This window comes from Oryctolagus cuniculus, chromosome 7, assembly GCF_051225735.1.
Source record: "Oryctolagus cuniculus isolate XC-2025 breed Fujian yellow rabbit chromosome 7, ASM5122573v1, whole genome shotgun sequence".
In the NCBI taxonomy this organism is placed as follows: Eukaryota; Metazoa; Chordata; class Mammalia; order Lagomorpha; family Leporidae; genus Oryctolagus; species Oryctolagus cuniculus.
In genome coordinates, this window is record NC_142873.1 from 155,046,252 (window position 1) to 155,069,708 (window position 23,457).

The window sequence follows — 23,457 nt, forward strand, 5'->3', positions numbered from 1 at the left end:
ATTCCCTCTCTGCCGCTGGGGCCCGTGGGTACCAAAGTGACAGCGCTGGGCGGGAATGAGAAGCAGGGGTGGAGGACGTGAGCTCGTCACACTGCTCCCCTGCAAGCTCTAGCCCGTTCCTGGGCGGCTCGGGGCCTGCTCAGTCCCCTCAGCTGCGGGACGGATGCGTCAGGGAGTGTGAGACTCACGTCAACACGGACGTAAAGCACTTTGTTCCAGTGCTTGTGTGCAGCGGGAGCTTAACACATGCTGACGTCAGGGGCCAGCATTCGGCCTGGCAGGAAAAACTCCCCCTTCCTGCTAATGCAGAGGCTGGGAGGGAGGGGTGAGGCTCGAGTCACTGGGCTCCTGCCACTCATGGGGGCACCTGGACTGCGTTCCTGACCTCACTCCAGCCCTGGCCTGGCCCCAGCTATTGCGGGCGCTTGAGGAGTGAACCTCTGGATAGGGGCTCTGTGTGCCGGGCTGGTGCCTGTGCGAGTCTCTCTGCCTGTCCAGTGAAGAAATGCTAAAAATACCAATACTGCGGGTGAAGCAGCTGCCTGCGTCCCTGACATCCCCTGTGAGCACCAGTTTGCATCCCGGCTGCTCCACTTCCAATCCAGCTCCCCGCTAAGGGGTCTGGGAGAGCAGCAGAGGATGGCTTGAGTGCTTGGGTCCCTGCTACCAACATGGGAGACCCACATGGAGTTCCTGGCTCCTGGCTCCTGGCTTCAGCTTGGCCCAGCCATTGTAGCCATCTGGCGGGTGAACCTGTGGATGGATGACGTCTATCTCTCCCTCTATCACTTGCCTTTCAAATAAACACAATAAATCGGTAGGGAACAGCATTGTGGCACAGCGGGTTAAGCTGCTGCCTGCAACTCCAGCATGCCGTATGAGCACAGGTTCAAGTCCAGCTACTCCACTTCAGATGCAGCTCCCTGCTAATGCACCTGGGAAAGCAGTGAAAGATCCCCTGAGTACCTGGGTCCCTGCCACCGATGCAGGAGCCTTGGAAAGGTTTCCTGCCTGATGCAGCCCAGCCGTTGTGGGCATTTGGGGAGTGAACCAGCAGATGGAAGATCTCTGACTCTCCTTCTCTCTCTGTAACTCTGCCTTTCAAATAAATAAATTTTTTAATTAAAAAATACCCATATTGTCTGAGATCCTGTGTAGCTTCTGGTCCTGTGGGTGCGTGGTCCTGCCCGTTCTCCCACCTCTCTCTCTCGGGGGCCGGCCTCGGCTCTGCCCCACGAGCTGTCCCCCTGCATGGCGGCTCCAAGGCTGCGACCGACTGGCTTCCGAGGCCTACCTGGCTTTTCAAGCTCTGGATCTCCTTGTTTTTGGCCTCGATGTCGTCATCCAGCACATGGAGCCCGTGTGCGCCGTGCCGCTCGCTGTGCCGGCAGGCGGCCGCCTCGGACAGCCTCTGGCTGAGCAGGGCCACCTCGTTCTGCAGGCCGGCGATCACGGCGTCTTTGTACTTGGCTTCGATTTCGAAGTCCGAGAGCCGGTTGACCTCTTTGCCCAAAAGCAGGATTATCTCGTCCTGGGTGGGGACCAGACAGGGGCGCTCACTGGGCGTAGGACCAGGCAGGAGGCCGAGCCCGTGCAGAGCCCTTTCGGGCAGGTGAGGGCAGGCAGGGAGGGGGGAGGCAAAATTCCTGGGCTGCCTCCGTCACTCCCAGAGAGGCATGGAGACGTCCCCAGCCCCGAGGTCACCCTTCCTGTGAGAACCACGGCCCTGCTGGGGGACTTGGGCTGCCAGAAAGTTCACTTAGAATATTTTTAGGAAATAAACTCATAGATCTGCACACGGCGGACCAGGAAAGGTAATTAGGGGAATGACATCCTGTCCCACCGCATTCTGCCTATCGCAGAGATGCTCTGTAGTTTTAAATAACTGAGCATATTCGCGACCACTTCTTTCCCCTTTCTCCCCTCCTGGTGCCACCTGTCCCTTCTGGTGAGTCACGTAAACTCTGTGCCCCGTAACTGGGTCTGGAGGGAAATGTTGGAGCAATGGTGACTTCTCTGTGGGGCTCCCAGAAAAGTCGCCACCTGCAGGCATCATTCACCCAGGCTCCCCTCCGCAGAACAGACAGCTCTGGAGTCAGAGGACTGGTTAGGTTTCCCCAGAAAGAAAAAAAAAATCCCTTGCACTTTCTACCAGGAGTCATCAGTAAAGAGTCTGGAAGATGGGAGAAAAATTTCCCAGGGGTATTTTCCTACACAGCTGCAGGATCTCCTGGGAGAACTTTTATTGATTTGTTTAAAAAATACTTGTTCACTGCATTTGAAAGGCAGAGAGAGAGAGAGAGAGAGAAAGAGAGAGAGAGAGAGAGAGAGAGAGAGAGAGAGAGAGAGAGAAGAGAGGGAGAAAGAGAGGGAGAAAGGGAGAAAGAGAGAGGGCGACGCTCGCATTGCTGGTTGACTCCTGTCTCCTGCGTCTCAGTCAAGGTCTCAGGAGTGGGTGAAAGGGACCGGGGCTTGAGCCGCCGCCTGCAGCCTCTGAGGGCCTTAGCAGGTGGCTGGATGAGAACACAGCTGGGACTCAAGCCAGGCACCCTGATGGGTTCACAGGCAACTCAACAGCTGTGCCGAACGCCCGCCCCCACCACGACTTTTAGGAAACCCCGCCCTTTCAGCAATTTCTGCTAGTTGCAAGGAGATCAAATGGGTACGTCTTGGCCAGCTGACCTCTGGCTCCCTACCCTGGGGGAGGCCAGGGTGTCATTGCGGGGAAGCCCGCGTGGCTTTGCCAGCTGCCACCACGGGTCTCCCTTCGCTGGTGGTGAAGCCTCAAGGCATGGCTTGGATTCTGTGTGGAAGTGTGGACTCGCCCCGCTCCATCCCGTAAGAGCCACCGAAAGTCTCTACGCCCAGCCACGTGCTCATTCACTATTCACTCAACAAACTCAAGAATTGAGCACCTACTATGTGCCAGGCCCTGTGCTGGGCGCTGCAGCACAAAGCAGCCTGCAGGGTATGAGGCTGTATTGCGTTGGCGCCTGCCTTTCTGCTGAGCAGCCTGCGCCCCTTCTCACGGGAGCACCCCCTCCCCAGGCCCCTTCCTCATGGACACACCCTGCTTCTTGCTGTCTCCCAGCTCCGTGCACAGGCAGCCTTCTGTTGGTCAACCCAGGGCAACCTGAACATGGTGGTTCAGCCAGGAACCAATCAGCAGTGGCCTCACAAGGCACTCACGTTACCTGGAGAAGTTGGGAGTGTGGCCCCAGAGACCCCTCACCTTGTCCTGCTGGCCCAGGTCGTGGTCCAGGTAGATCTCTGTGGGGGGCACGGCCCCAGGAATCCCCTCGGCCACGGACTGCTCCGACATCTCCATGGCACTGGTCCACACTAAGGCGGAGGCAAGGAGAGGGGGCACAAAAGGCCCGTGAGCTCCCCGGGCCAGCGGAACTGCCAGCCGGCCCTCACCTTCCTTGGCCCTCTGAGAGCCGCATCGTGCCTAACGCGAGAATTACCCAGTGGCACGCGGAAGCCGGAAACCGGGGAAGGGGAGGAGTCAGCGCCTCTGTGGCCCCATTACGCAGCACGCCCTTTCCACTCCGACCTCCCTCCAGCCTTTTTTTTTTTCTATGCCACACAAAAGGTGGTGACCTTAGAAGGTCACTTAGTGTCCCTAAGGCTTGGTTTCCATGTAAATAATCTGGGGACATGAACATGCATTTGACAAAGGCTGCTGTGAGGGTTAAAGGAGACGTGACACAGAGCAGGCGTGGCAGACAATCCCTCTGGGGCTGGATCTGTTTATATTTTTTTAAATAAAGTTTTAGTGGAACACAGCCACAGTCAGTCAGCCTGTGGCTACTTTCAGGCAACAAAACAGAACTGGACAGTGGTGACACAAACCATAGAGCCCCAAAGTCTGACATGTTCACTCTCGGGCGTCAGGTGCTCTGACGTGGGGTGTGGGTCTTCACTGCCAGGCTAAACGCCCACCAGCATTATCTACACAGAGAGAGAAGGAGAGGGAGAGAGAGAGAGAGAGAGAGAGAGAGAGAGAGGGAGGTCCTCCATCCGCTGGTTCACTCCCTAGTTGGCCACAATGGCTGCAGCTGGGCCGATCTGAAGCCAGAAGCCAGGAGCTTCCTTCAGGTCTCCCATGTGGGTGTAGGGGCCCAAGCACTTGGGCCACCTTCCACTGCTTTCCCTGGCTACAGCAGAGAGCTGGATTGGAAGTGGAGCAGCTGGGTCTTGAACCAGTGCCCATATGGGATGCCGGCGCTGCAGGTGGTGGCTTTACCTGCTATGCCACAGCACCAGCCCCAGCATTATCTTTTTTTTTTTAAGATTTATTTTTATTTATTTGAAAGAGTTACAGAGAGAGGTAGAGACAGAGAGAGTCTTCCATCCATTGGCCCACTCCCCAGATGGCCGCAAGGGCAGAAGCTGTGCCGATCTGAAGCCAGGAGCTTCTTCCGGGCCTCCCACGCAGGTGCAGGGGCCCAAGCACTTGGGCCATCCTCCACTGGTTTCTCAGGCCACACCAGAGAGCTGGATCGGAAGAGGAGCAGCCAGGACTAGAACCGGCGCCCATATGGGATGCAGGTACTTCAGGCCAGGGCTTCAACCCGCTGTGCCACAGCGCCCCCCCCCCCAACATTATCTTTTTAACAGTAGCATTGTACAAGTGCATCTGAATGTATTTCTCTGGGGCCCACTTGATGGACATTTAAATAGCCTGGTTTTCTTAGTTATCCGGACCATTACAAGGGCTGTCTCTGTGACCTTCAGGGGTCCTGGCATTGTTAGGTTGGGAGAACCTGCAATAACTCAGTCCAACACTTCACAATTTACTCACATCCACCCCGAACTAAATCCTTCAGCGGCAACAGAAATATTCGGAAGGACTTCCTGATTCTGCTCTTGAGACCAGACGGCTCTGAGCGGTGCACTTGACGTTTGCCACTGGGACTCTGTGCTGTCGCTGGGTGTCCTCGTCCTCTTGCAGAGGGAGGAACTGATGCGGTTCTTTGCAGTGAAACACTCATGAGTTAAGGTGAAGTTAATGCAGGCTGCACCGCTGTGTTCGTGGGATTTATGCAACCACTGGTGCAGCCTGAGCTGCATTTCTAATGTATATAATTCAGAGTCAGTGCTTTCTCCCGCCTCAGGTCCCAGCACAGGGGGACACAGGTAGCATCCTGCAGGTGCACGGCCTTAGTCGCTGACCGACCGGCACAGACCCTCATGCTTGCCGAGGTGGGCGGAGCCGGCATTGCAGGAGCAGCAGCAGGAGGAGTCTGTGGCCCCAGGAGATGTGGCAGATTCTTCTTTTCAGTGGCTTCTGTAGGCCCGGCACAGCTCCCGGGGCGTGGCTCCTCGTGTTGCAGCCTCTCCTCTGCTGTCGGACCCCAGCTTCTCCCCTCTGCCACATTGTGGGGCGTGCTGCCGTCTCCTGGGTCTCAGCTTCTCCCCTCTGCCAGGTTCTCTGTCTCGTGACCATGAGGAATGAGGCACACGGACAAGGCAGAGGGAAGGAAGTTTATTGAAAGCAGAGAACGCCCGCAGCACTCAGAGGGGTCCCCGGAGGGCAGTGGGCTGGGCCTGCCTGGCCTGTGTGATTTCTGTCTTTCCAAAGGAGGAAGCTCACCTGATTAGTCAGGGTATATGCTAATGAGGCGCTCTTCTATTTTTTAAAAATTTATTCATTTTGAAAGTCAGAGTTACAAAGAGAGGAAGAGACAGGGAGAGACGGATCTCCCATCCAGTGGTTCACTCCCCACATGGCCCCAATGGCCAGGCCCGGACCAGGCTGAGGCCAGGAGCTTCATCTGGGTCTCCCACATGGATGCAGGGGCCCAAGGACTTGGACCATCTTCTTCTGCTTTCCCAGGCCATGGCAGAGAGCTGGATCAGAAATGGGGCAGCCGGGACTTGAACTGGTAACCCATATAGGATGCTGGCGTCGCAGGCACTGGGTTTACCAGCTACACCAAATGCCAGCCCTGCTAATGAGGTATTCTGTGTGAGCCAATCAGGGAGTCAGCACAGCAGAATGTGATTGGTTAGGCCAGGAACCAATCAGCAGTGGCCTAATAAGGAGCTCACGTTACGTAGAGAAGTGAGGCGTGTGCTGAAGCAGGCCTGCCGTGGGCAGCCTCTGAAGATCCCCCTGTGTGTCCTGTGGCTCTCAGGGCTCCTGGGGTCACACCATGCGCACTGTTTCCTTTCCTTTCCAGGGGCCCTGTCACCCGGACCCCACCTGCACAGCAGAACAGACCAGGGTCATGGGAAAGGCCTGATTATGCTTATTTTAGTTAAAAAATGAATGTATTTATTTCAAAGGGAGAGAGACAGAGATGAGGGATGGAAGGAGAGAGAGAGAGAGAGAGAGAGAGAGAGAGAGATCCATTCACTAGTTTGTGCCCTAAATGCCAGGCCAAAGCAAGGAGTCAACAGATGAAAGAAAGCTCAGTAGCGAGTTGTGTTGTGTGGACAGTGCAGACCCCCATGGACGGTCCCAAGCCCTTCTTGGATGCCAAGGACTGGGTTCACAGAGTCCTCTGGTGGCCATCTTATCTCTGCCAGCCCTGGTGTGCCCGGGCCTGCAGGGCTTCCTGGGGTGTGGGCCCTCAGGGCAGGAGACGGGAAGAGTTGGTCCCCCTAAAGATGGCTGAGAAGAACACTCTCCTATGACCTCCACACTCCTTGGGTTTCCTGCCACGGTGGGAGACGCCTGCAATGTGGCGAGCCATGGAGGGGTCAGGAAGGGGCCCCGGGGGTGCCATGGATGCCCTGCTATGGCACCGTTCAGAGACCGAAGTGGCTGCACACCCAAGAGTAGTCACCCCACGTGCCCTCAGTGCCCAGTGCCAAGCAGAGGGCCACAGAGCCAAGAAGACGTCTCTCTCCATCTCTCTCTGTCTCTCTGTCTCTTTCCTGTTCCTCTTCCCTCTTCTCCCCTGTGTCTTCCGGAAGAGGAAGTGCTAGACGGAACACGGGCACCAGCGAAGAGCTTTGCAGGGAGCTCCCGGGCAGGGTCTCAGCAGCCTCAACTCCAGGATTACAAAAGCTTATCTGACCGATGCCCGCGTCCCCTCCCGCCCTGCCCTCTGGAGCCTGACCACCTGGAGCAGAGCACGCCCCGCCTCCCCAGCAGAACAGAGCTCGTCACGTGGTGCAAACCTCAATCTTCCAGCAGTCACTTGGAAGAGGTAAGGAGAAAAGACGAAACCAACGTTAATGTTTTATTTAAGCCAGTGTATAAAAATATTATTACAACACGTAATCAGAGACCCCAAAAAATTGAGATCCTTTGTATGTCGCATTCTTTTTTTTAAACTGAGTTTTAAGAAATCCAGGGTTTACTTGACACTGTGCCTCTCAGTTGGGGAGCTAAATTTTCACTGGAAAGACTTGATCTATATTTAGATGTCTCGGAACCACGTAGCTGCAGAAGATCCGAATACGGAAAGATGTTCCCGGCTACTTTAAAGTTTCCGGAAACTGAAATCGAGGATCCGGGTCTAAATGCATCGACAGGAAACGTTCAGTCTCCACGTCACACCAGCCACATCTGCAGTGGGCAGCCACGTCTGCCACGTGTGGCGGGCGCCACCCAACAAGCAAGCACAAGGCTAGAACACTGTCCCTCTGTTCCCACGGCTTTACCTGCTGACCTGCACCTGTTGTGTTCAAGGAATAGGGGAGGAGCGAGATAGAAACAGCAACGAACAACTCTCAGGGCACTGGCTTTGACCGTGGCCCCAGGCACAGTTCCGGGGCCCCTGGGGTGCACTGACTATGCTCCCAGGCTGTAGCTTCCGCACTCACTGATGCTACTGACCCGCGGCCAGCTGGCCCTGGAACCTGGGGGCGGCCCGCTGCCCTAGTCAGGAGTGCCCCCGCGGTGGGGCCAGGCCTCCTGTCACCAGAAAGGCCACACTGGGGGCAGCTGGCAGACCGACGGCAGGAAGGAGGCCTCTGCTGCTCGTGGCTGGTCTCACGACCGTGAGAAAGGGGCAGCCGTGGTCAGACGGAGCGAGGCGCGGCCTGCGGAGGCCTCCCCACTGCTCCCCGCTCCTGCAGGCCAGGCCTCTGCCCTGTGCCCTGTGCCCTGTGCCCTGCGGCCTGGGACGGTCTGCGGTCTCTGTGCTGCTGCAGGGGGCTTTGCTCAAGTCTGAGTGGGCCGGCAGAATTCGATCTGAGACCGTTCTACCCAGGTAGAGCGGGGTACAGCAGCCACCCCTCACCCACCGCGTTATCTTCAAAAAGAACCAAAGGCCGTGGTGGCCGCGGGGGCTTGCAAACCCTCTGGTTGCTGCACTCGTTCTGGGCCCAGTGGTGAGTCCTGAGCGACGGAGGCCGGGTGGCTGCTGGCAGCATCGAGAGGCTGGGGGCAGCAGCTGCTCACCCGGCTGCAGGGACGTGACTTGGAGATCCTGGTGCATGGTTATCCTGGTGCGTGGTTACCCTGGTACTAGGGGATCCTGGTTTGAGGTTATCCTGTGCTTGGTTATCCTGGTACTTGGAGATCTTGGTGCTTGGTTATCCTGGTACTTGGAGATCCTGGTGCATGGTTATCCTGGTGCTTGGCTATTCTGGTACTTGGAGATCCTGGTGCTTGGTTATCCTGGTACTTAGAGATCCTGGTGCATGGTTATCCTGGTACTTGTAGATCCTAGTACTTGAGGATCGTGGTGCTTGGTTATCCTGGTACTTGGGGATCTCGGTGTTCAGTTATCCTGGTGCTTGGTTATCCTGGTACTTGGTTATTCTGGTGCTTGGTTATCCTGGTATTAGGGGATTCTGGTGCTTGGTTATCCTGGTACTTGGAGATCCTGGTGCATGGTTATCCTGGTGCTTGGTTATCCTGGTACTAGGGGATCCTGGTGCTTAGTTGTCATGGTACTTGGAGATCCTGGTGCATGGTTAACCTGGTGCTTGGTTGTCCTGGTACTAGGGGATCCTGGTGTGTGGTTATCCTGGTGCTTTGTTATCTTGGCACTTGGGGATCTTGGTGTTTGGTTATTCTGGTGCTTGGTTATCCTGGTACTTGGAGATCCTGGTGCTTGGCTATCCTGGTGCTTGGTTATCCTGGTACTTGGGGATCCTGGTGCTTGGTTATTCTGGCTGTCCTGGTACTTAGTTCAGGCCCAGGCCTCAGCAGGGTAGAATGTGTGGCTCTCTTACCTGTCTTTAGGATTGGACCAGGCGTCCCCACGTCATAGATCAGACACCCAAGCTGACACACGCACGAGGAGACACCGGCTTCATTTTTAAAGCTGGCGTCCATCGGTGCTCCTCATGCACTGGGCACTGCGGGAGGCACCGACGCACAGAATCGCATTTCGTCTCCGTCACAGCCCAGGGAGACAGCAACGAGGCTGCTTGTCTCCATTCTATAGAGGCCCAGGGACGCAGGCTGGATCGGAAGTGGAGCAGCCTGGACTTGAACCAGTGCCCATGTGGGATGCCGGCACTGCAGGCGGCAGCTTTACCCACTACGCCACAGCACTGGCCCCACAGCACCTGCTAGTCACTGCCTGTATTTTCTGTTCCCAGGAATTCCTCCTCCACCTCCTCGGAGTTCTTCCCGGTCCTGGAGCTGAGACTTTAACGGCTGTGCAAGGAGCCCAGGACCCAGGACGGGCGTCCTCAGCTGGGCTCCGAGGGCCTCCAGGCTGTGGGATTCTTCTTTATTTCCCAAAGAGAGTGCAAGCTCCTCCAAGGAGCCCCAGGGCACTGGACACCAGGCAAAGGGTGGAGAAATCCACCAATTCACAACCGAGTGAAAACAAACAGCTCGCACCCTCACCGCCACAAAATCCCGAGAGGCGCTCCGGCGACGGGCGGGGGTCAGCCCCGGAAGGGCTTCGCCAGCAAGAGGAGCAGCGCACGGGGGAACCCAGGCGGCAGGGTTCCCTCGGGGCGGGGTGGGGAGTCCAGAGCTGGAATCTCTGCTCTGTGTGCAGGAAGAAGTGAGAAGAGGGACTGCCTCCGGGTGGGGGGACCTGGGGACCACCCGGGGGGTGCCATGTTCCATATCACCATGGGGTTGGGGTTGCACGGGTGCATGTGGGTGTCAAAACTCAGTGATCTGTGCACGTCATCCACGATGGCCCTGGTGATCCTGCTGACCTCACCCCCTCTGTCGTGGTTACCACCACACGTGGTCACATCCGGTGGCACCGCGGTGACGGTTCTGACACCTGCACTCTGAGGGGACACAGCTCCACCCTCAACAGACTTCTGTTAGGAACCGCGGAATCTGAATCCAGAGAGGGAATCTCAGCCCCCAGGCCGGGTCACAAGAGCCACGGAGCTCCTGCTGTGCCCTCCAGGGCCACTGCTCGTGGGGAGACTCCGCAGCCCTGGGCACGTCCTGTGGTGGGGCACCGTGGCTTCCTGCCAACACCAAGAGCCGCATGAGGGCGCCCTCCTGCGGACCGGTCCTCCGGCCCCAGCCGAGCCTTCAGGCGGCTGGCAGCTCACCACCACCATTCAGTCCTTAACGCAGGCTTCCTGCACATCTGACTCCGAGGGTGTCCATTGAGGTCCTGCTACAATTTCACAGCTGGGCAGGCACACCTGTGCACACGCACACACACTGAGAGCCGCCACAGCGATCCTGCAGCCTAGGTGAGCAGGGACCTGTACCAGAAACCCCACAGCGGAAATCCACGTGTTAAAGCTTACGGCTGACTTTTTTAAAAACTGTTTTCTTACTTGCTGTTTATCCTGGGGCTTGTTTTGCTTTTAGAATCAGAGAAAACAGGGGCTGGTGCTGTGGCGTAGTGGGTAAAGGACCTGGTTGCTCCACTTCCGACCCAGCTCTCTGCTACAACCTGGGAAGGCAGCAGAAGATGGCCCTTAAGTGCAGGGACCCCTGCACCCGCGTGGAAGACCTGGAAGAAGCTCCTGGCTCCTGGCTTCACTGGGCTCAGCTCTGGCCGTCCTGGCCATTTGGGGAGTGAACCAGTGGATGGAAGACCTCTCTCTCTGTCTCTGCCTCTGCCTCTCTGTAGCTTTGCCTTTCAAATAAATAAATAAATAAATAAATAAATCTCTTAAAAAATTAGAGAAAACAAGCAAAAACCAAGACCCATCATCACAACTCCCACACCCCATTAGCCGCCGGGCAAAGCCCCACGTGTACCTTGCTTGATGATAGGAGACGTGGGGCCCATCACAAACGAGAACATCTTCCCGCTGGCGCTCAGGGGCCGCCCGTGTGGGGCTGGCGGGACCATGGTCGGCCTGGGGAAGCCCTGGGACCAGCTCCTTTGTACGGGGGCTGGCCGCATGCCCGGATGGAAGGGGATATGTGTCGGCGAGGGTGAGTGGTTCTGCTGCGGTGTGGGCCGAGACGGCTGTGGCCTTGACCAAGGTGTTGGGCCCCTCGCCCACGGGAAGGAGACCTGCAGGGCAGAAAGGGTCAGGAGAGGTTAGAATCGGCTGGCATGATCTCCACCCCGTTGTCTCAGCTAAGGGGCTGCCCTATGTCTCAGCTTATGAGTCACTTCCTCCAGGAAGCCTCCCTGGACTCTCCTTAAGTTTAGAAGGGTGGTCACATAGCACACCATCTCACACTGGTCATTGCGTGTGCTCCTTGTGCCAGGCACCTGCAGGAGGCTCATGTCTGTCTGCTCAGTGCACACACCCAACACTCCGTGATGACGCTGAGGCCGGGCAAGACCAGACAGCTTTCTCCAGCTCACAGGTACAGAGCGCCTCTCAGGGCTTAGGGTCTTTCCTGATGCCTGTGTGCTTGTGGCACCTTCCGGGAACACCGGGTACTCATGGCAGCTGTTCCCGTACCGGCTGAGAGAGTCAGGAAGCCGCTGGCTCCAGGCCAGCCCTCTGGGACGCCACAGCTGCTTCTCTTCCCACCCCCGCTGAGGGTCTCCGTGCTCTCCCCCAAACCCAGCGCTCTGGAGGACAGAGTCCCTGGCTGTCGCATTAGCCCTCAGCATCCGCACAGCTGCTCCAGCAATGTCTACGGAGGGGGCCCTGGGGAAGGTGTGTGCAGCCGCGGAGGGCAAATGCAGACGGAGCGCGCCGTCGCTGGCTTCTGCCCGGGATTAAGGCTTTCACGGTGGTGTCACCTCGTGCCTGCTGGTTAAGTGATGTCACAGCCCTGAGTGGTTCTGTCCCCAACAAGAGCCACCAGGGGAAGGGGCTCCTTAGTTCTCCATCGTAGACACAGCTTGAAGTTACCCAAGCTCAGCTAGTGGTGGAGAGGGACAGGAGATCAAGGTCTGATGGCCAGGGCTGGCGCTGTGGCATAGTGGGTAAAGCTGCCACCTGCAGTGCCGACATCCCATATGGGCGCTGGTTCAAGTCCCAGCTGCTGCTCTTCTGATCCAGCTCTCTGCTATGGCCTGGGATGGCAGTAGAAGATGGCCTAAGTCCTTGGGCCCCTGCACCTGTGTGGGAGACCTGGAAGAAGCTCCTGGCTTTAAATCGGCATGGCTCTGGCCGTTGCGGCCAGCTGGGGAGTGAACCAGAGGATGGAAGACCTCTCTCTCTCTCTCTTTCTGCCTCTGCCTCTCTGTAACTCTGCCTTTCAAATAAATAAATAAATCTTTTAAAAAAAATCCTTGTAGCCACTCCCCCTCCCTCCCTCTCTCCTCTCAGAGATCTCCCTCGTCCCAGGCAGGACACTGAGATCCAGGGTTACTCGCGCGCTCTCGTCCCCCTGGGCTGTCCTGCCTCACGCATTCCGATGACCGAGTTCCATTGGTTGGATATGTATTTATCGAGCGAGTGGGTGGACGTGAGAAGTGGTGAGCTCACATGCATTTCCCCAGCCTTCTAGAGCTCAAGTCTAGGGATGACCGTGGCTGTGTGCAGGAGTCCACTCTCTGGCCGGGGCGCTCAGGTAAGCCTGCCTCAAGGTTAACTCCAAGGGCACAGAAGCCGGGACTCGCTAGCTCCACCCACAGGCAGTATCCACTTGGCATCTTATGGAGACTCTGGGAAACCTCCCTCCCTCTCCGCCCATTGTGGGTGGGGCCAATCAATCAGCCAATCACATTCTCTGATCTCAGGGATTGGTTCAGGGGTGGGGCATGCGATCCAATCAGAGACTGGGCGCTTCTGGCTACGGGAGGCACTGAAAGGGTGGGGCCAGACATGGAGCCCCAACATCTTTTCATTGTCAAAAACACATGACATGAAAGTTTCCATCTTATCCCATGCAAGTGATTGGTTCAGTGGTGTTAATTATGTTCCAATGGCTGTGAAAGAGATCTCTAGAACCTTCCTATCTTGTAAAAGTAAAAATTTTTAAAAAGATTTATTTTATTTGAAACACCTAATTACAGAGAGGGAGAGGCAGAGGCAGAGAGAGAAGTCTTCCATCCACTGGTTCACTCCCCCGAATGGCCAGAGCTGAGCCGACCCAAAGCCAGAAGCCATGAAGCTTCATCCAGGTCTCCCATGCAGGTACGGGCCCAAGGACTTGGGGCATCTTCCACTGCTTTCCCAGGCCATAGCAGAGAGCTGGATCGGAAGTGGAGCAGCCGGGACTTGAACCGGCACCCATAGCAGCTTTACCTGCTATGCCACAGCGCTGGCCCATAAAAGTAAAATCCTATTCATATTAAATAACTCCTCTCTCCTCCCTTGAGCCCCAGGCAGGCACCATTCCATTATTAGGCTCTATGAATCTGACGACTGTGGCCGTCAAACACCCAGGTACAATCGGACGGGGGTGACTTCTGACGACTGGCCCGTTTCACTTAGCATTCACACGCGCTTGGGTCAGAGCCTCCCTCCTTTTACGGCTGGCTGTGTTCCACGGCATGGGCAGGCCTCGTGCTGTCTGGTCGTCTTGGATGACACCACGTTGCCTCTGGGGCCTGCGAATACTGCTGCTGTGGCCCTGGCTCAGTCCCGCCCTGGACCGCTCAGGAGCACGGCTGGTTAGAGCTGGCTCTGCCACCTGCAGCACGCGGGGCCCTGGGGACAGCAGCTCTCACAGGGAATGCGCCCGTGCAGAAATGCAGCCCACACCACTGTTTTCAAAAAACAGTTTTGTTTTTCCTAAGGCACCTTCACTCAGGAAGGTTAAAGTTGCTTTTCTGGGGCTTGCACTGTGGCGCTGCAGGTAGATGCAGCTTGCGATGCCAGCATCCCACATGGAGCTCTCTCTGGTTTGAGTCCCAGCTGCTGTGTTTCCAGCCCAGCTCCCTGCTAATGCACCTGGGAAAGTAGCAGAAGATCGACTAAGTCCTTGGGCCCCTGCACCCGCATGGGAGACCCGGAAGAAGCTCCTGGCTCCTGGCTTTGGATCGGCGCAGCTCCGACCAGTGCGGCCACTTAGCGAGTGAACCAGTGGATGGAAGACCTCTCCCTCTCTCGGCCTCTCCTTCTCTCTCTGCTTCTCTGTAACTCTTTCAGATAAATAAATAAATCTTTAAAAAAAAAGAAATGTTAGTTTAAAAATCCATGCTGATGTCTTTCTTCTTCTGCCCCGGCACTGCCGGTTTCTGACCAGATGGCGCGTTGCACGGGCGCCGCTGTCTTGTTTTTGCTTGTTTCGTTGAGCGGCATATGTCCTTCCGGGTTTTTTCCCCACAATCTCTACCCTAGCAGATTGTAACCACCTGGACCACACTCACCAGCTCAAACAAACGCCAGTTAACGATTTACCCGAGAAACCGGCCACGTTTACCAGGTTATCACTTGTTCTTTGAGCGATGGTGATAGCCCCTCCCCCCAGAAGTCCTGGAGGCTGCGCCCCAGGGGACCCTGCCCTTGAACAGCTGTCTCCGCTGTCAGCCCTCCATATCTGGGAGCATCGGTCCCAGGACCCACCGCAGACACCTGAATCCATGGATTCTCCAGCCCCTCTGTAACACGGCGCAGTATTTGCACAGAGCCCACGCCCATCTCCCTGGACTAGGACACCTAACACGGTGCAAGTGCCATGGAAATAGTTGTTAGGGAGCAATGACGAGGAAAACTGCCGGCTTGTGTCCAGGACAGGTGCAATGAAAGAACTCTTTTGGTTGGGCTGCTACTAGAGGAGACAGTTTCTGTCCTCGTGCTGGGGATTAATAAGAAGCCAAAGTTCAGAGAGGCTGAGTGACTTGCCCCAGGCCCTACCGCCCGGATGCAGAGCTGATGTTTCATCTAAAAACCTTGCTGTTTGGGCTCCCAGGTTATCTGAAGTTATGATTTAGGGGCCGGCACCGGGTCGAAGTGGGTTAAACTGACGCCTGCCATGCCCGCCTCCTGTATGCGCATTGCTTCGAGTCCCGACTGCTCCGTGTCCGTTCCAGCTCCCCGCTAATACGCCTGGGAAAGCAGGGGGCTCTGGGGAGGCTCAGGCTCAGGCTGCTAGGTGCCCTGGGCTTCCACGCAGCTGGGCCGGCGAGGTAGCGCACCACCACCTGCAGGAATAAGAATTTTCGAAAGGTGTGCACAGCCAGGTTACCCTGCAAGTGGGCTCTGCTGCATCTGAAAACCCACCGGTGACCCGGCTCCAGCCGGCTTCAGACTACACGCCCCCCCCTTCCCCTGCATCACCTGCAAAGTGGGTGGGGGCAGAGTTTGATTTGCACTGACGAGCTGTGTGACCCTGGGCCAGCTACTCCGCCTCTGAGCTTCTGCCTCCATCTGTGAAATGGGATCGTGAGAGGGTAAACCGAGGAAAGCCGCAGACTGCGGAGATGCAGGCGGCTCCCCGTTTTAACCTGCTGACTCCTCTGTTGACAGAGCATCCTGAACGGGTCTTTACCTCTGTCTGCCACCGCCGATTAAAACGCCCCACCCCCAAGCCTGCACAACCACACACGGCTCCCAGCTGCGTGATTTCACACACGCCATGGACAGATCAGCACGGGTGGCTCTGTGCACACAGCGGAATACCATCCGGCCTCGGGGGGCAGGGGCCCTGAGTCCCCCCACCCCCAACCCAGCACAGCTGAACCTTCTGGACACCAGGGTAAGCGGAATAAGCCAGACTCAGAAGAGCAAGCGTCGAATGGCCGCAGGCAACATGAGGTGCTCAGAGAGCCCGGTTCAGGGAGATGGGAAGTGGAGGGTGGTCGCCAAGGGCTGGGGGGAGGACGGGGCGTGGAGTTAGTGTGCGAGTAAGTAAGTAAATAAATAAATAAATCTTTTTCAAAAACGACCCTTTGCTGCATAGTTAGGTCTCGCATTTTATGCCACTCTAAGTAACACGGCAGTGAGCGTCTCTGTAGGGGGAGAGAAAGAGAGGCGGATGCTGTATCCTTGCTCCTGGCCAGCAGAACCGCTTCCCTGGGAGGAGGCCTGGGCACCTGCGACGCTCCCGGGTGTTCCTGGGAATCAGACGCGTTAGAGAGACAGCGGCTTCCACACCACAGACTTGGGTTTTCAGGGCTGGGGTTTGGAACTCCGTTTACTTCGGTCCCTTTGGAAAAACCTGTCGGTGCGACGCAGAAAGGATTCTACATGTGGGGTTCCCTACTGCCAGGGCGCGGCGGAACCGCGGTGGAGCCTGGGAGAATGCCGGCTGCCGCACTTAGCACCTGCAATAAGGGGACAGATGTCCACTGAAGCCCGGATTTCAGATGGAAACAGAACAGACACATTCTAGTGTCATGCAACATTTGGGACACACTTCTGTGAAAAGTGATTTGTCGTTTATCTGAAATCCGAATTTCACTGGGGGCCCTGTGTCTTCTCCAGCACCTGCCGAGCGAGTCCGTGGGCCTGGCTGAGGCCAAGGGGTCTGCCTAGCTGCTCTGACCCCACGGTGCAGGGTCCCGTCCTAAAAGCCCCCCAATCAGGTCACCCACATCCGGGTCAGGAGCCAACATGTGCCAGGCACAAACACAACACCCTCCTGTTGGCCAGGGGAGAATGCGGAAGCAGAAAACGGTCGCCCCAGGCCTTCTAGGCCAAGTGCGAATGAGGGGGCACCAGGCCCTGTGCAGCCTCGGGGGTACCCACAGGCCCTGCCCCAGGACTCTGGCAGACCCTCCAGACCCTGTCTCGCTCAGCCCCCTCCCGAGAGGCAGTCTGGTCTGACTTGTTCTTGGGAGGGTTACGGGGAGTGGGACCCAGACCACCGAGAACGTGGCACCGTCTCCTGCAGCCCTCGGGCCAGGCTGGGGAGAGCTTCGCCGTCATCACCCCCATTTTGTAGAAGAGGAGACTGGAGTCCCGAGGGGTGCAGAGTAAAATCCCCTGACGTGGGATTTTGTGTTCTATCTCGCGGAAACTGAGGCACGGCCCGGGGCCTGCTTCTGGCCACGGCACAAGGACAGCGGCCGTGAGCTGGATCAGGCTGCCACTCTGCACACTCTCTCAGCCCCAGGCGCCACGGGCGGGACCCTGGCCCAGGCCACCGAGCTGTCTGAAGAGGCAGCAGCCAGCTCTGCACTTGCAAAATCACACACCTCCTCTCCCCATCATCCCAGCCTAGGTCGCTGTTTCACAATTCTTGCATGTAACTCCAGGAAATGCCCAGAAGAGGGCGCCAAAGCTCTCTCCTCCCCTAGGCCCCCACAGGTAGGTCTCTGCGGCCAGGTGCAGGCGTGCGGGGTGAGGACCTGGCCAGCCCCTTGTGCCCCCTCGCCCGCGGTGCCCGGCTCACCTGCGGTGGGTTTTCGATGACCAGCTCGTAGGTCAGCCCCGTGGCCCCGAACCTCAGGATGTCTCCAGGAATGAGCTTCACGGCCACGTTCTGGATGTGACACTCGTTGACGAAGGTGCCGTGGCGGGAGTTGAAGTCCTGGAGGACAAAGCTGCCCTCGGCCTCGTTGTACTCGATGAGAGCGTGGTGGTTGTCGATGTCTGTGGACTGCAACACAGGAGGGCAGCTGTGGCCGCGGAACAGCGCCCATGGCCCCGAAGCCCGCCCAGTGCTCGCGGGGGCACGCCTGGGTCGCCACAACCCTCACCTCCAATGGACGGTGCTGAGGATCAGAGAGACCGGGCGACTTGCCTGTGGCTGCACAGCCAGTGCAGGCAGGGGCCGGGCTGTGCTCAGCTGACCCAGACCTGGGGACGGGCACCCGGCTCTCAGGTGGGAGCCAGGCAACACCGAGACAGAGGGAACCTGGGGTTGGTTGTCTAGCCGGCGTTTACCGGGGAGCTGCCACTTCCTGCTGCTGGGACCCCACGTGGTGGTGCTGCAAGCCAGGGCAGGAAACAGAGAGGCCCAAACACGGACCTCACGGGCCACTCAGTGGTGACCGTGCCCAGGTCCCAGTGTGGACGATGTCACGTGTGCAGAGTGGGACACGTGTTCCAGCTAAGGGGATGTTGTGATTCATTTGTCAGGTTTATCTGTTTGTTCTGTGTTTAAAAATATGGTTTTAATATTGCAGAAGATGAGAAGTAGAGAAAAGCACCAGAAGACATTAAAATCCTTTACCGTCCCATCCCCCAGAGGCAGCCCCGTTAACTCGGAGAATCACGTCCTTCAAGAAATTTTTAAAAATTTTGTTAATTTTTATGTGTTCCTTTGCAAGGCACAAAGAGCTCTCCCATCTGCTGTTCACTGCTGAGACAGCTGGGGCGGCCAGGCTGAAGCAGGAGCCTGACTGAGCCTGAAGCCGCATCTGGCCTCCCTGTGGGCGCCGGGGACACAAGCACACAAGTCATGGCTGCTGCCTCCAGGGTGCGCATTAGCAGGGAGCAAGAATCAGAGTGGGGCCAGCACTCGAACCCAGCACCCTAACATGCGACGCAGGCATCGCAAGTGCTGTCTGAATGGCTGTGCTAAATGCCCGACTCTCCCACTTGTTTCTACACTTACATCCTGTAAGAATGAAACTACTCTGGGGCCGGCGCTGTGGCGTAGCAGGTAGAGCCTCAGCCTGCAGTGCCGGCATGTTTGATGAGCACCAGTTCAAGTCCCGGCTGCTCCTCTTCCAGTCCAGCTCTCTGGTGTAGCCTGGGAAAGCAGTAGAAGATGGCCCAAGTGCTTGGGCCCCTGCACCCGAGTGGGTGACCCAGAAGAAGCTCCTGGCTTCAAATCAGCACAGCTCTGGCCATTGAGGCCAATTGGGGAGTGAACCAGCAGATGGAAGAATCTCTCTCTCTCTCTCTCTCTCTCTCTCTCTCTCTCTCTGCCTCTTCCTATCTATGTAACTCCTATTTTCAAATAAATAAATAAATCTTTTTTTAAAAAAATGACCTACAGGGTTTCACCGTTACCTTTTTTTTTTTTTTTTTTTTTTTTTTTTTTTTTTTGACAGGCAGAGTGGACAGTGAGAGAGAGAGAGAGAGAAAGGTCTTCCTTTGCCGTTGGTTCACCCTCCAATGGCCGCCGCTGCAGCCGGCGCACCGCGCTGATCCTGGCAGGAGCCAGGAGCCAGGTGCTTTTCCTGGTCTCCCATGGGGTGCAGGGCCCAAGCACCTGGGCCATCCTCCACTGCACTCCCTGGCCACAGCAGAGAGCTGGCCTGGAAGAGGGGCAACCGGGACAGAATCCGGCGCCCCAACCGGGACTAGAACCCGGTGTGCCGGCGCCGCAAGGTGGAGGATTAGCCTATTGAGCCACGGCGCCGGCTCCACCGTTACCTTTTTCAAGCCTTGACACACAATGAAGGCTCGCCCGTGCAATGAGCCGATTCTGTTGCTTCTTAAAAGCCACTCAGAGTTCACCAGAGACGGCCCACGTGGCAGCAGGGGGCCGGGGTGACTATTCCTAAGGGAAAGGGGACCCGGCGGGGGTCTGTGTGCTGGCGGTGGAGGACAGAAGCACTTCGCTGATAGCTTGATGAGAAGCGTGGGCACACTCAGTGCCTAGGCGGTCATGGCCTGTGCCCAGGGCTGGGGGTCCCCAGAGGGCAGAAGGGACCCTGCAGGCTGCAGGCCACCACCATCGTCCCCTTCCCCGAGCACTGCCTGGGGCACCCCCCGGCCTGAGACCCCGAGGTTGTTCACTGAGTTTCTCTTCTAGGAGTTCTCCGTCCAGACTCACCCAACAGTACTCGCACTTAGAAATCCGAAGTCCATTATATAATACCTAGGCACTGATGCTAATCATGACATAGTTATTCACATACTAATATTTGTAACAGAGTGACAACATAACACCAGCTAAATTAGGGGGCCAGGGAATTTTCTAACCGCTGTACCGCACTGTCGCATCCCATCTTTGCAACGATCCAGGGGTAGTTTTCCGTTTTGTACTCAAGGACATGGAGGCACAGAGCAGTTGAGTTTTCCTAAGTGCCCCAGCTGGCCAAGCGTGGTTTGCACCCAGGCCCACCTGATTCAGATGTCCGTGTTCTCTACCCACCAAACACGCTGGCACCCACAACACGAGAACACAAGGAAAGCTGGACTGGCAACATTAACTGCAAACAACGCACACTTCAGAGCAAGAAAAACTGGGATGAGAAGCCTCACAGAATGAGGAAGGGGTCGACTCTCCAAAAAGAAGCCACAGTCCTTAACATGTATGCACCCAACAACAGGGAGCCAAAATCCACAAGGCAAAAACTGATAGCATTGCACAGAGAAACTGACAGGTGCACTGCGACGGCTGGGGCTTTGAGAGCTATCAAAACAGCCAGACCCAGCAGGCAAAAGGTCGGTGCAGACAGGGCTGACCCTGGGCTGACCTGGGCAGCACCATCGCCCAACTAGATGGAAGGGACATTCACAGCATGCTTAACCAACAACAAAATCCACATGGGACACCCACAAGATGGAACGCATTTGGGCTGTAAAACATGTCAGTAAATTTTGAACCCCAGAGGCATGCAGAGAATGCTCTAGTACCATGATGTAACTCAGCTGGGAAACAGTAGCTGAGCCGGTGCTGCAGCTCACTAGGCTAATCCTCTGCCTGCGGCACTGGCACCCCGGGTTCTAGTTCCGGTTGGGGCGCCGGATTCTGTCCTGGTTGCTCCTCTTCCAGTCCAGCTCTCTGCTGTGGCCCAGGAAGGCAGTGGGGGATGGCCCAAGTGCTTGGGCCCTGCACCCCATGGGAGACCAGGAGAAGTACCTGGCTCCTGGCTTCGGATCAGCTCAGCGCGCCGGCTGTAGCGGCCACTTGGGGGATGAACAAACAGAAGGAACACCTTTCTCTCTCTCACTGTCTAACTCTGCCTGTCAAAAGAAAAAAAAAAAAAAAAAGGAAACAGTAGCAGAGAGATGGCTGGAAAACCCACAAATATCCGGAGAGTAAATAACACGCTCCTATATCACACAAGGGTCAAGGAGGAGGAGTCAAGAGAAGTGAAAAAAATGGTCTTAGCTGAGTGCAAATACGACATCAAACATGGTGGGGTGCAGTCAGGAAACTCACAGCACTGAATGCGCGCACGAGAAGAGAACTCTAAAATCCGTCCCCAGGCGTCAGCTCAGCGAGCTGCAGGGGAGAGCAAGGCCAGAACAGAAATCAACGTGCGAGCGGAAATGACATCGAAAAGAGGAAAGTCACGCAGACGCTCAAGGACGCCTGGGGCTGGCCCTGGGGGAGGAGGAACGAGATGGACAAGCTTCCAGCAGGCCAAGACAGCAGGAGGGGAGACGGAAACGGTTAGGATTGGAGGTGCAGGAGGAGCTGTTACTGCTGATCACGCGGTGTTAAAGGGAGGAGGCAGGCGCATTGCCAACAACTCCCCATTCACAACTTGACAGCCGGGATGAAACGGACCGAACAGTTCCTCAAAAGATGCCACCCAAGAGCTCACACAGGGAGAAACAGATGACCCGGGCGGGCCCATCGCTGTTAATGAACTTGAACCATCATCTGTTGCTTCCAGATGTGCTCACTGTGAGTCCCACCAAATACCTTAAGGAAGAAACGATCCCAGTTCCCTGCAACGTCTCCTCTAAGACAGAAGCCGACAGAACGTTCCTGACTCATTCTATGAGGCCAGATTGCCTTAACACCAACCCAGAAGTGACCACAAGCAAGCAAAACAAGCCATTGTCTCAGGAACACACGCGGAAGTTTCAGCCAATGTTGGCAACGTATAAGGAGAACGATACACAACAACCAAGCGGGGTTTATTCCAATGTATTTGAGAGGCAGAGAGAGGGAGGGAGGGAAGGAGGGAGATAGAGGTGGGGGAGAGAGAGAGAGAGAGCGAGCAAGAACACACTCCCTCCTTCTGGTTCACTCCCAAATAGCCACCATGGTTGGAGCTGCGCTGGGCTGAAGCTGGAGCCAAGAACTCCCTCCAGGTCTCCCACATGGGTGGTGGACATCCGACCACTTGAACCAGGACCACTCCCAGGATCTGCACTGGCAGGAAGCTGGCGTGAGGGGGCGGAGCCAGGAACGGAACCCGGGCACCCAGTGTGGCACACGGGTATGTTAACCACTGTGCCAAAAGCCTGCCCCACGGGGACAATCTTAGAAAGGACAAAACTCGGAAAGTCGGTGGTTGCCCAGGTGCCCGAGGAAGACAGGGATGGAGACGGGAAGAGGATGCAGAGGGGCCCACAGGGTAGATTCAGGGCTAGGGAACTATTCTGTGTGCTACTGTCATGGATATACAAAACATCTGTTCAAGTCCCAGAACCTCGTGCCACAGATGCCCCCCACCGTGCGATGGGTTCCGTCCTGACACGTCATCCTGGTGACATCATCACTACATAACAAACTGGCACCCAAGCTGTGGTGTCGTCGCGTACTCGGCCCACTTTAAACAGGCTCAGTGCTCCCCCGCCGCCCGCCCGCCCGCAGCCGGGGGGCGCGGGAATCGTAGCGCACGCTGCCAGCCGCAGGGAAGGTGAACACTCAAAACGCGACGGATGGTTTCCACTGAATGTGTGTCGCTTACACATCACTGCAGGTCACAATGTCCCGAGTGGAGCCGGTGAAAGTCAGGACCTCATGAACGTGAACCCTGCTGTAGACCGGCGGTTGTACTTAGTGATAACACATGAGTCACCAGTTATAACCAGTATCCCACGGCGAGGCAAGATGTACGTAACAGGGGAAACTCGGCTGTGCACGTGTAGTCGGGGGGAGAGCTGAGCTCCACGGGAGCTCTGTAGCATCCAGAAACCGAAAACTGTCAAGAAATAGAGTCTACAGTGCCAGCGCTGTGGCGTAGTATGTTAAGCCCCTGCCCAGCAACCCATATGGGCACTGGTTCGAGTCCTGGCTGCTCCATTTCTGATCCAGCTTCCTGCTATGGCCTGGGAAAGTAGCAGAAGATGGCCCAGGTGCTTGGATCCCTGAACCCACGAGGGAGACCTGGAAGAAGCTCCCAGCCATTGTGGCCATTTGGGGAGTGAACCAATGGATATATGATCTCTCTCTCTCTCTCTCTCTCTCTCTCTCTTCCAAATAAATAAAGTAAATCTGTAAATAAATAAATAAAATGATAGTCTACTGAAAACCATTAGGACACATTAGCTCTTTGGGAACGGCTGCCCACGTGGTCTCCACCCCATTGCTGTGGAAGAGCGGGGCTGCTGTGACAGGTTAACCCATCGCCTGGGACGCTGGCATCCCACATGAGCACAGGTTCGAGTCCCAGCTGCTCCACTTCTGAGCTCCACTCCAGCTCCCTGATCTTCAGACCTGTCACT

General features: G+C 56.5%; 1 protein-coding gene across 6 annotated transcripts in view; it reads right to left on the reverse strand.

The window, feature by feature from the left end:
• FHAD1 (forkhead associated phosphopeptide binding domain 1) overlaps nt 1–23,457 on the reverse strand; it is a 122,130-nt gene that overhangs the window by 76,707 nt on the left and 21,966 nt on the right. For 4 of the 6 annotated variants that reach the window (XR_007915796.3, XM_051836582.3, XM_089301479.1 and 1 more), the window contains exons 3-6: nt 17,543–17,749; nt 11,108–11,369; nt 3,233–3,342; nt 1,295–1,531 (exon numbers count right to left, since the gene is read on the reverse strand). Coding sequence is in view for 5 of the 6 variants with exons in the window: in XM_051836582.3 (XP_051692542.3) it covers nt 1,295–1,531; nt 3,233–3,342; nt 11,108–11,369; nt 17,543–17,749 (816 nt within the window). In the remaining variant the exon portion in view is untranslated. The remainder of the gene's footprint in view (nt 1–1,294; nt 1,532–3,232; nt 3,343–11,107; nt 11,370–17,542; nt 17,750–23,457) is intronic. The other 2 variants (XM_070079259.2, XM_051836584.3) reach the window with 1 other exon arrangement.